General features: G+C 38.5%; 1 protein-coding gene and 1 pseudogene across 1 annotated transcript; both read right to left on the reverse strand.

Annotated features, from left to right (window-relative positions):
• Nucleotides 1–3,132: 3,132 nt before the first annotated feature.
• Nucleotides 3,133–5,818, reverse strand: LOC116209232 (annotated as a pseudogene).
• A 1,987-nt stretch (nt 5,819–7,805) lies between these two features.
• Nucleotides 7,806–11,769, reverse strand: LOC116206660 (cytochrome P450 85A-like). The gene is made up of 9 exons (XM_031539452.1): nt 10,077–11,769; nt 9,627–9,948; nt 9,378–9,527; nt 9,016–9,267; nt 8,824–8,910; nt 8,653–8,731; nt 8,453–8,559; nt 8,231–8,355; nt 7,806–8,049 (listed from the first exon to the last, which is right to left on the reverse strand). The coding sequence occupies exons 1-9, from the start codon at nt 10,268–10,270 to the stop codon at nt 7,959–7,961; spliced, it is 1,407 nt and encodes a 468-aa protein (XP_031395312.1). The 5' UTR covers nt 10,271–11,769; the 3' UTR covers nt 7,806–7,958.
• Nucleotides 11,770–12,313: the final 544 nt, after the last annotated feature.

Genomic DNA, 12,313 nt, shown 5'->3' on the forward strand with positions numbered 1-12,313 from the left:
AAGTATCTTTTACCGTTTATTTAATAAGGAATTTTTGGGTGGATTATGCAGTAATGTTCGTGATTTTTGTGTAACATACTTGGAGGCATTAATGTTCGTGTGATTAGCAAAGGCAATTAACAATTTAGCAAATGAAACTGAAAAATGAAGGAGGAAAATGATTAGAAGAAATTGACTATTGATTGAGGTTCTTTCTAGCATCACTTAAATTTACAGCAGCACGTATTAATACTTTCAGTTTAAATGTTCAAATCCAATACTTTTAGTATTCATTATTAATATAAGTGTGTATTACTTTTTATTTCAAATGTTTAATATTTTAATTCAAATATTTAATATTTAATATAATTTATTAATAAAAATATTAATGACGCTTTTGGTTTCAGAGTTAAAATAATTTTGATTTTGATTGTAGAAAATGACAAATAATTGTGTAGTATGTTGAGTTAAAGTTAAAATTAAAATTTTTTATTTGAAAAATGTGTATTTTTATTATGTAATATGTTGAATTAAAATTAAAATTAAAATTTTTATGATTTTAATTTTCAAACCAAACGGAGCATAAATACTTGAACTTAAATATTAAATACTTGATCTACTGACCATGTGTCACTGTTACTCTAACTTATGTTAGAATTCCCCTCGATAGAGATGAGGGTTCATAGTTCTGATAGGTGTTAGCTCTTATATGTGCCAGCTAGTGATATTTCATCATTACAGTAAAAAAGGAATTCAAGATTTGAATTACGCCCAAAATTATCGCATTTGATTTGATGGTGCGAAAAACTTTGGGGCCTTACCATAATAAATTTCACCTAATTAGGCAGCCTAACCATCAGTACGGTACGTCTCGAATTCAAGACTTAGCTTTTCTAACATAATTCCGTGTTACTGATACATTTGGTATTTTCAATTCAAGCATTTAATACTTCAGTTCAAGTATTTAGTATTTTTAGTAATCGTAATTAATATAATTTTTTATTAATAAAAATATTAATGGCGCGTTTGGTTTCAGGGTTAAAATAATTTTGATTTTGATTGTGAAAAATGACAAATGATTGTGTAGTGTGTTGAGTTAAAGTGAAAATTAAAATTTTTTATTTAAAAAATATGCATTTTTATTATATAATATATTAAATTAAAATTAAAATTAAAATTTTTATGATTTTAACTGTTAAATCAAATGAAGTATAAATATTTGAACTTAAATATTAAATACTTGATCTACTGACCATGTGTCACTGTCACTCTAACTTATGTTAGAATACCCCTCGATAGAGATGAGGGTTCATAGTTCTGATAGGTGTTAGCATCTTATATGTGCCAGCTAGGGATATTTCATCATTACAGTCAAAAAGAAATTCAAGATTTGAATTACGCCCAAAATTATCGCATTTGATTTGATGGTGCGAAAAACTTTGGGGCCTTACCGTAATAAATTTCATCTAATTAGGCAGCCTAACCATCAGTACGGTACGTCTCGAATTCAAGACTTAGCTTTACTAACATGATTCCGTATTACTGTGATACATTTGGTATTTTTAATTCAAGCATTTAATACTTCAGTTCAAGTGTTTAGTATTTTTAGTAATCGTAATTAATACAATTTTTTTACTTATATTTTCAATTTAAGTATTTAATATTATGATTGGAGTGTTTAGTATTTTAGATAATTCATCACAAATAATAAAAGTTGTGAACACTTTAACTAAAATACTAAACGTGTCACGGTGATACGGAATCATATTAAAAATATTAATTGTATCGTGTTAGCAGTATAAGTACAAATAATTTTAAATTCGCTATAAATATTTTCATGGTAACGAAAAGAAAAGAAAAAACTAATATATTGATGATGAATTTATTTTCTTATTGTTGTTGCACTTTTGACAATTGCACGTTCAATGCCCATAACTTGGATCTTAGTCTTTTCCTATTCTTTTGAGTCTTTGACGTGTGGATGCAAAAACCATTAACAAGAGAAATGGAAGTCGCGCCATTCTTCATTGCCTTCACATCCAATCCAAGATAAAAAAATATACATAAACAATGCATTTAATATCTTGTATGGGAGAAGGAAAGTCTACTATGAGACTAGGGGGAAGTTCGGTTGGGTATTGATACAACAAATATATAGATGGGTGAAGTGTTTCTGTGTCGAGTACTTGTTCGAGACCTCTCTTAGCTCTGTTCTTTTGTTTTCACATAGTAGCAGTTCTATATGGATTGCACTTGGTTCCACTTTCGGTATTGACTGGATCCATATAGAGTTAAGTTGTAAGATGTTGGGAACAAATTTACAACAATTGGAATGATTTCTGCAATTGTATTTTGTTCTTATTGAATGTGCTCCCGTCACATTTTTCATTTGCAGTGATCTCGGTAAATCTATTGTATTTTTCTATCATTTTAATTTTTCTCTTGAACATTTTATCTTGTTCTTGTTTTTTGTTATATCAATGACAATCATTGATCACTAAGCCAATATATATAGATAGATCACTCACTTGATCAACTCCAATTTCATAGTCCGCGCATGTACTGATCACATCGAAAAATTACGATGTTCTAGACTCCAAGAACGGTCATTGTGTCATGTGTGGGTTTGGGATGGCCCGATAACTCATCAGCAATGGGAGTGCAACCTTTCCTGTTGTTATTGGGCCAATGACACGCGATTTCTTGAATTTTTGGGAGCAAAGCTAAAAGAAACTCCTCCGTTTTGTGGAGTGATGTGCGCAATGCTATGCTCAAGATGATGCATAACGGGCTCAGGTCCTGGTCTGGGCCCTTAAAAGGATCAATGGGCCTTCAAGAACAAAGAGCCCACAGTTTTGCTCCATATTTAACTTCAACACCTACGAAGATGTACCATTCCATTTGAACTTTCAAGTTTTCCATCCAAAAGAAATTAGCGCCATAAAATGTTTTTTTTTTTTTTCTGAGTCGCTTCAACAGTTGTTCAGCACTAATGTGATGTCACTGCTATTTAAAGATTGCCTATTGAGGCTGGGAACTGGTTGCGCTCATATATCGAGTTCTGAAAACAAGCCAAATGCCTCAAGATACATACATACATACGCGGATAACAAGTACGCAAATTATTTCTATCCGTCTATCATGCATTATTATTTCATCCAAGCATAATGAGAATTACAAATTAAAATAAAATAAAATAACTAAGGAAGGTATAGAAAAAGAAAAAAGAAAAAAAAATGGATTCTTTTTTCTTGACAATCAATAAATATCCATTAATGACAAAAATGGATAGAAACGAAAATTGGATATAATCAGTCCAATTTATTAAGATTTTCAACCCTGATGTGGAGCCCATTTGGTGCTGCCACTCTTGGAAACTTCACTATCTTATTCTCTCCAACTTCTTCCCATCTGCAAATGCAAACAAAAAAATCGCTCAACAGAGAAAAAGAAGGAAAAAAAAAATCATCAGCTAAACTTTGCCAAATGAATTATTACCACTTTAAAGATTCTCACTGACATTCTTGGTGAGGTAGATTCTCACTTTTAAAATTACTAGTAATATTCCTTATCATGTTTGGCATAGATTGATAATATCATACATTATTAATAATCTCGTTGATAATCTAAATAGTCACTCCACGGCTGAGGAAAGTATATTATTAGTGGGAGAGTGAACTACCTTAAGCATCCAGATTACCAATAATCTATTTCAACCAAATATGATAATAAGGTGGATCTAAGGAATTTAAAATCAGATTCCCAATAATTTACTTGGATTAGATCTCATACCAAAATCAGAAGGTAGTTACTGTTGTCCAAAGACTTATTCGAATTACCTGTATCTGGTGACAGAGTAGTGAAGAAATGTTGAGATCTCAGTGACCCAAAGCCTCCCGGGCAAAACCTCGTCCCTTTCCCGAACGCCGATAAGTTGTTTATAGAATCCCCACCCTTATCCTGCATTTGCCAGATTTTTCCATTAGTAAAATGTCCTATGTGCTGCAAGTATTTATGTAAGTACGATTCTGGCATAGCTGCAATAAAAAACTGACTGGTTGACGGACCAGCCATCTCCATGGAATGAAAGACAGCAGATCTGGATATTGGTGTGGATCGTGGTTCATCTCCCTTATGTAAACATATATTCTCCATCCTTTCGGAATGGTGAATCCTATAGGAAAACATCAAACATAACCCGTGATCAGCACGATATATACTCACTAGACAATCCTGGTTTTATAACCCCGTGTAAACATCATACCATTAAGTTCCATATCTTGAGTGGTCTTCCGGAAAACCCCGTTCACAACTGTGGCCAATCTTAGAGTCTCATATATGACCTGCACAATCAGAGGAGATCGAGAGCAGAAATGTGTTTAAGCTTTTGATATACAAATTATTAAGACATGGCAATGGTTGCTGATTAGTACTCACCGCACGAGTGAACTGCATCGACTTAAGGTCTTCCCACTCGATGGGATCCTCTGCTCTTTCCCTTCCTCTAATCTCCAAGTGTTCTTCCTGTAGTTCAATGTATGAGAAAGTTCATGCATGAGATGTCAAGAACCAAGGCAACTGATACTGAGTACCGACTAGATTACCCTTAATTGTCGGAGTGCTTCGGGGTGGTCATGGAGGTACTTGACAGTCATCATGGAAGTGGTGGAGACAGTCTCATACCTAGAATTGAGTATGGTGATCATTCGGTCAATTAACTATTCATCTGTCAGCTTCTATCCGTTTTCGGCCTCGCTTCTCATCAGAGTACTAAGCATGTCCATGGGGTCATGAGTTCCCATGAAAGCCCTCCTCTCCTCTTAACAGCTTTGCCATCATCCTCACGTCGTTCTTCCTTGCCTGTGAAAAGCAAACGCAACAACGGTTAAAAACTCATTAAACAAGGAGATGGTTCGTTTAGAGGACATGATTATTAATTACCTGAAGCCCCCGGTGGTAGTTTGTCCCGGGAAGGTTTATAGGAATTGAAATAGTCCCTAGGACAAGCTTGACGAGATCGGGCTTGACCTCTTCTGACATGGGGCCGGATTCGATCCCAGCAATTTGCTTCAGGCCTAAAAGAAAAGCCATCTGCAATGAATGAATAAACAGCGAAACACAAATTAGTCCATGACGAAAAGATTTAATAATCTGTGGTCTTTCCCCCCCCCCCCCCCCCCCCCTAATGGAATTCAATTTGCCGATCGACCTCTTTGGTTTTTTCTTGGATATCGATGACGGAATTGGCCCAGTTGCTGACGTGAGATCTCAGAACTTGGTCGATCTTGGGCAGGACCTGATCTCTGATCATGGGAGGGCTCATCAGAGAGACCAGAGCAGCCCTCAGGTACTTGTGGGTGGAGCCATGGACTGCACCAATGTTGCTCCTCCCCAGTATGTCCAGCATCGACTGCGGGTACCCTGGGATGAGCCCTTTTGATTCTTTCATCAGGATATACCGGTTTATCTCAGGATTAGTTGACACGATTGTTGGGCACCCCAGTATGTGAGTCTTGAAGAAGCTCCCATACCTGCATGGAGGTACGTGAGATTCGTTAGGCCCCACATATATGTCCTACCCGCTACAAATGATAAGTTAGTTCTAATGGAAAATGATGGTATCACATGCATGCGTCGGGGTATTAAACCTTGCAAACTTATTCTTCATGAAGTTGGGGCCGAGTTGGAGGAACTCCTTGATCTCCCCAAAGATGGGCCAGCCCATTGTGCCTGGGGGCAAGCCCTTCTTCCGGTACCTCACAGCATTCCATCTGAGCAGAACAGCGGAGAGGCCGAGCAGATAGAGTACTACCCCAGGGACCACAACATGAGCAGCCATTGATGATGTTCTTTGCTTGCTCCCTCAACTGTTTGCAGAGACAGACAGGAACATGAGAGAGGAGCTGGAATGCAAGTGTATATATACACACACACATATATAGGCCTTTATATAGGATTATACGTGCTGATTATATCTTTTCTTCTTCTTTTTTTATACATACAATTCTTTGTGTAAGCTATATACATACAAATTTCATAAATGAGAATACAACCACATTATAAAATGTTAGGAAAGCTATTAAATATACACCTAATGCTTTCCTATTAGCTAATATGACACAATTAGGCGTAACCCAGTTTTTTTTTTTTTGCTAAGTACGACGTAACCCAGCTATATTACATACATACGTACTTGCCAATTATATATACTCTGTATGCAGATGTGAATCAATCACACCGGAGACTGTACGGAAAGCTATTAATAAGTACTGATGAGATATGCGGGACGGAGCCAGATATTTCTGTCCAGGGACAACATATAAAGCCATATCCATGCAATATTGGTCCAGATATTTAATATCGCGTAAATTTTATTTTTTCGATAATAAGAGAGACACATAAGGCTAATACAAGAAAATAAAATAAAACTAAATAGAGGGATATATAAGTCTCACTGGTGAGAATCAAATTCAATACTTCTTGATTCCAAACAATGTCTTGTATCACTGCACTAAGACTCATTCATGGTAAATTTTAATCTTTAGATCTTCACAACTGATAAGAAAATATTCAACTTACCAAAGTTTCCTCTCTCTTACTAAATTTCAATTTTATGTTGCCGAAAAATTTTCGAGGGAGATATTTTTATCTTAAAAAGGATAATTTATCATTAGTTCTTTAAATTAAATTTCTAATACTCAAAAGTGAAATATAATTTTCTTTCCTCAGTAGCGGCAAGTTCAATATTATTAACTTTAATTAGGAAATATAAGAAATCTTATGGCGAAATCTAATAATGATATATCTTCCCGGGGGGGGCATATAGTTTGTGAGGGACAAAATTTAAAAAAATTCTTAGAACAAGCAATGATGTGCGTCATGCACTACACACTCTTTTGATTAGAGAGATATAAGAGTTTTGACTTCTTTATAAGAGTAATAAACATTCATTTCTCTTAAGAGATGCATTTAATTTTGAGAGTGAAACCATGCGGATTACGCTCAAAGCGCTCAATAGCTTTTCGTGGTCTCTCCATGGCATAATAATGCGGATCATTCTGGGCTGTGGGCTCATCCCTCATTCTTGGTGCCATCTGTGGTGATAAAACTATGTGCTCAACTTCCGAAACTCGTCGTCTCTCGAGGGCTATGATGAGGTATCGAATCTCGTATTGGAGATGTAAAACTGACAATATTCCGTCCATGTTAATTACGCTTGAACACAGTTTTTATAGATAAGAGCACATCCACAATGCATATTTTAGGAAGAGCTACAAATACGAAATGTCATTTCTACAAGTAGTATTTAGGATGATTGACTCGTACCCAAGCTGTTGTTGCCATGTAAGGGAAACTGCATTCTTATCAGATCCTGGGCTGGACAGTATAAAGCATCAAATGGGCTGTTAATAGTCCATTTCAACCCAAACAAATTGGCAAGTAGCCCTCTATGAATTGTTCTTCTCGTTGATCCTTCTAAAAGGATAAATTTCAGTCATTCCTCTCCCTTGAGCCATTGTTTCGGCGATAATGCAGTATCACCGCGCTGTGAGAAACACCACCTCCTAAGGCAGAGAACTAACTACTCGTATCTCTAGCGTCAAGAACTAACAAAATGATTGAGCATTCGTGCATCGGTCTATTGTGGGTCTAGCAATCTAATTAGTATATACTTTTTTCGGTGTCTGATAATTAGTATATACTTTGTAAGGGCATCTTGAGGGTCTTCTCTCTTCTAAAAGAAAGGAATTATTATTTCACATGAGCATAATGAGAAATTAATTTCGATAACATGGAAAAGGAAAAGGAAGAAAAAAGAATGGGGGTGCTCCAGCTCAAAGGGGGGATGTTTGATTCCATTAAGAATAATTGCCTAATATATTCTACCAAAAATTATTATTTGTACAAAAACTATGATTCCACCTCTTCCTCTTTCATACAATCTCTCTCACTGTACAATAATACATAATTAGTCTCAGTTAGTAAAGATTTTGAACCCTGATGTGGAGCCCATATGGTGCCTCCACTCTTGGAAACTTCATTAGCTTATCCCCTCCAACTTCTTCCCATCTGCAAACATAATACAAGATTCATGATCAGCTCATTAGCCTCTCCCTATGTGTGAGTGTGTAGATGAGGGGGGGGGGGGGGGGGGGGGGGGGGGGGGGGGGGGAAGGATGTGTGCGAGGGAGGAGAGAAACAAGAAGTGCTACTTGTTTGAGTAATTATCATCGGGATTTGTTCGAATTACCTGTATCTAATTACAAAGTAATGAAGAAATGTCGAGATTTCGGCAACCCCAAGCTCCTTCCCGGGGCACTGCCTTGTTCCTCCCCCAAACATCAAGTTGTTGTTTATGGACTCCTGGCTCTTATCCTGCATTGACACGATTTTTTGACATAGATCAGTAAATAATTTAGCTGCATATAGATATTATAATCTGACAGTTAAAAAACCAACTGCTTTTACGAACCAGCCATCGCCATGGATTGAATACCAATGGATCCGGGTACAAGTACGGGTTGTAGTTCATCTCTCTCGTGTAAATGTATATTCTCCATCCTTTCGGAATTACGAATCCTGTAAAAGAACACATCAAACACGACCCACAATAAGCGGGGGGACTATTGGACAATCGCATTACTATTGGGATAATTGCGGTAATATACATACCGTTAAGTTCCATATCTTGAGTGGTCTTCCTAAGAACCCCATTCACGATAGTAGCCAATCTTGAAGTCTCATATATCACCTGCATTAGAGAGGAGTTTTAAACTTTAGGTTGTTGAATTGGAACATAGCTGGGCAACAGAGAAGCGGAAGGTAAGATTGTTGGTCGCTAACCGCACGAGTAAAGCTCATCGACTTAAAGTCGTCCCACTCAATGGGATCCTCCGGCCTTTTCCTTCCTCTGATCTCCAAGTGCTCTTCCTGCTCAATGCAGAAAAACACATGCATGAGCAATCAAGAACTGGAACAACTGTTCCCTTTTTCTTTTTTTTTGGGTTGAGGGCGTGGACTGGAGTGGGGACTTACTCTTAACTGTTGGAGGACTTTTGGGTGGTCATGAAGGTACTTGACAGCCATCATAGAAGTGGTGGAGACAGTCTCATACCCAGAATACAGTATGGTGATTATTTGGTCAATTATCTCCTCATCTGTCAGTTTCTGCCTGTTCTCGTCACTTCTCATCAGACTGCTAAGCATGTCCCTATGGTCATGAGTTTCCATGGAAGCCTTCCTCTCCTCTATCAGCTTCCTCAGCATGCTTATGATGTTCTTCCTCGCCTGAGTAAACCATACACAACGAAGGCAACCTCTTGCTCAGGGAAATGAACAGTCAGTTAATTAAGAACCTTAAAACAAGAAGATGGGTATATTCTGCTAGACAGGATTACCTGAAGCCCGCGTCGGTAGTTTGTCCCGGGAAGGTCTATAGGCAGTGAAAGAGTCCCGAGGACGAGCTTGAAGAATTCGGGCATGAACTCTTCCGACATGGGGCCCGATTCGATCCCAGCAATCTGCTTCAGAGATGAAAGGAGTGCCATCTGCATCAAATAAACAAACATAAAAACACAAATTAGACCATAATGAGATAGTAAGGACAAAAGTTTAATCTTTGGTATTGTTAATGGAACAGAGCCGACCTCTTTGGTCTTTTCTTGGATGTCAATGGTGGAGCTGTCCCAGTTGCTGAGGTGAGATCTCAGGAAGTGGTCGATTTTGGGCAAGAGCTGATCTCTGATCATGGTGGAGCTCACTAGTGAGAGCAGGGCGCCCCTCATGTACCTGTGGGTGGAGCCATGGACTGCTGCAATGTTGCATTTCCCCAGTATGTCGAGCATCGACTGCGGATAACCTGGGACGAGCCCTTTTGCCTCGTTCATCAGTACATATCGGTTTATGTCGGGATCCATCGACACGATTGTCGGGCACCCCAGTATGTGGGACTTGAAGAAGCTCCCATACCTGTATGCACCATTAAACGAGATTAGTTAATCACGGTGACACTATTCGATTGCTTGACACAAAGGGAAAATGCAGACAGAGCAGGGAGGAACAGAGGAGAGAGAGAATCATGCGGAAAAAGGAAGGACCTTGCTCTCTGGTTCTTCATGAAGTTGGGGCCTTGTTTGAGGAACTCGGTGGTCTCTCCGAAGACGGGCCAGCCCATCGTACCGGGGGGCAGGCCCTTCTTCCGGTACCGGACCTCGTTCCATTTGAGAAGAGCAGTGGAGAGGCAGAGCAAGCAGAGGATGAGTGCCACAAGAACCAGAACATAGACAGCCATTGATGATGTGGTTGCTTGGCTTGCTCTCTCCCTCCTAACTAAACCCCCTCAACTGTTTACAGAGACAGAAAGGGGAAAGAGAGGGACTTCGAGAGGGGGAGCTGTAAATGTTATGGGGCTTTGTCTGGTTTTATGTCACAAAGTACAAGTATATATAGGCCTTCTGTAGCCCTCCCTCTCCCCTCCTCTAGAGGTGGTTGAGACAGACAGAGTATAGACTGACTGCCAAATTCCCTCCCATATGACCATGGCCACGATAACAAGACCTGGCAACTATTACCACGGAACCGAAACAGCACAGAACCATTTGACAAGAAATCCGATTAGATTTCCAACCACGAAATGGCCGAGGTTCATCAACCGACTTCAATAAGGAATCAGACACGATACGATAACACGACATTGGTATATAGAGATGGGGAAGGGGTTGTGCAGTCTATTATACTTAGGGGGAGGGCCCTCTTGAGACCTGTGGAGATAAAAGCGTCTCCCGAGAAGGATTTATTAATGCCAAAAAAGAGGAGGGGGAGAAAAAAAAAGAAAGAGGAAAATGGGTAGGTTTTTCTTTTATTAGGTTTTATATCATAACAGAGAACACCGCTCTGCTTGACAGATAGTTTGAAGCTTCCCTCTATTCTAATTGAGGAAGAAGAAGAATGGGCTTTCCTCTTTTTCCTTTATGAAATTTATATATATTCGTGCACTCAACTACCAACTGGATTCTTCAAGATCTCAGCCATGAATGAATGTCTGTTTCTTGCTCTTAGATCACCTTTAACCACTAAATATTTTTGTCATCAGGATTCAGAAAGTAAATCAGGGGTCAGAGTCGTCAGACATCATATATTGCATCAGTAAAACATGTAACGGGGGAGTCGGGGTACGCACTTTAGCTAAGAAATATTGGAAACCGACGGCGAGCATGCATAAAATTTTTTATTGTTTTCGAGAATTCTGGAAGAAAATGAGCGATTCGTGATTGCAATTTTATATTTAATCTCCTTTTGTTGATTTGAATTGAGAACCTGAATCTGATAGAGGAGGGGCTAATGATGAGAGAGGCACATGGAGGGCATGTTTTTTCCTAACAAAATGGACCAAGTAAGAAAGTCACTCAAAGTCCCCTCCTCACATGTCTGCCTAGAAGAGGAGGAGGAGAAGAAGAAGAAGAAGGTAGGAAGGAGGAGGAAGAACAAGAAGAAGAAGAAGATCCACTTTTCCTTTCCCAATCCCACCCCTCTCCTCACACCTTAACCTCTTCTCCATGGAATTTACAGAGCAGCCCACAAGAAGACAGCTTCTTGACTGCCATGTGAGGTAGTGGGGAAGAGACAGAGAGAGATAGAAAGAAGGAATTTTGAAAGTGTGGACAGTGGCCCTAATGGTAGTTTGAGGGCATTGTAGACTCTGAATTTTCCTGCCGAGGTTCTTCACTCTTCTGCATCCTTTGACTTCTTGCCCCTTCCATCTCTTTCCTCTGTTCATGTCTGCTCTGCATGCATTCTCAGCAACTGAATTTTCCCAAGATATATATATATATATATATATATATGTATGTATATATGTACAAAAAAAAAACAAAGAAGAAGAAGAAGAAGAAGAGAGGCATTTGACAGTATTAATTAGATTCCCTCAAAATAATGTCAAAATCCAATGTGCAATGTAACATGTCAAATGATGGGTGTATATAGGAAAAGGCATTTTTAATTTTAATTTTGGGGGGAGGGGTGATAATGCATGAGGATAAAAAACATAGTCATCAAACCAATCAAATCAACTGATTAATATCAATTGGATTGCAACTTAAGTTAACCCTTGTGGCTTTTGTTTTGTTATAATTAGCTTCCAAATGGCCAGAGTGCCCTTTTTAACTCCCAATCATATTGACATTATAAAGATAGGAAATCATCATAGCCCCCGACCTGGAGTTCTTTGTTTTTTGGCTTCAATGATTGGACCATAAAGTTGCTCCAAAGGTTCCAACCAATCAGATTTTCCAGACAACACTCCTCCTCCTCCTCCTCCTCCTCCTCCACATCCGAA

Source organism: Punica granatum, chromosome 5 (assembly GCF_007655135.1).
Source record: "Punica granatum isolate Tunisia-2019 chromosome 5, ASM765513v2, whole genome shotgun sequence".
NCBI classification, from domain to species: Eukaryota; Viridiplantae; Streptophyta; class Magnoliopsida; order Myrtales; family Lythraceae; genus Punica; species Punica granatum.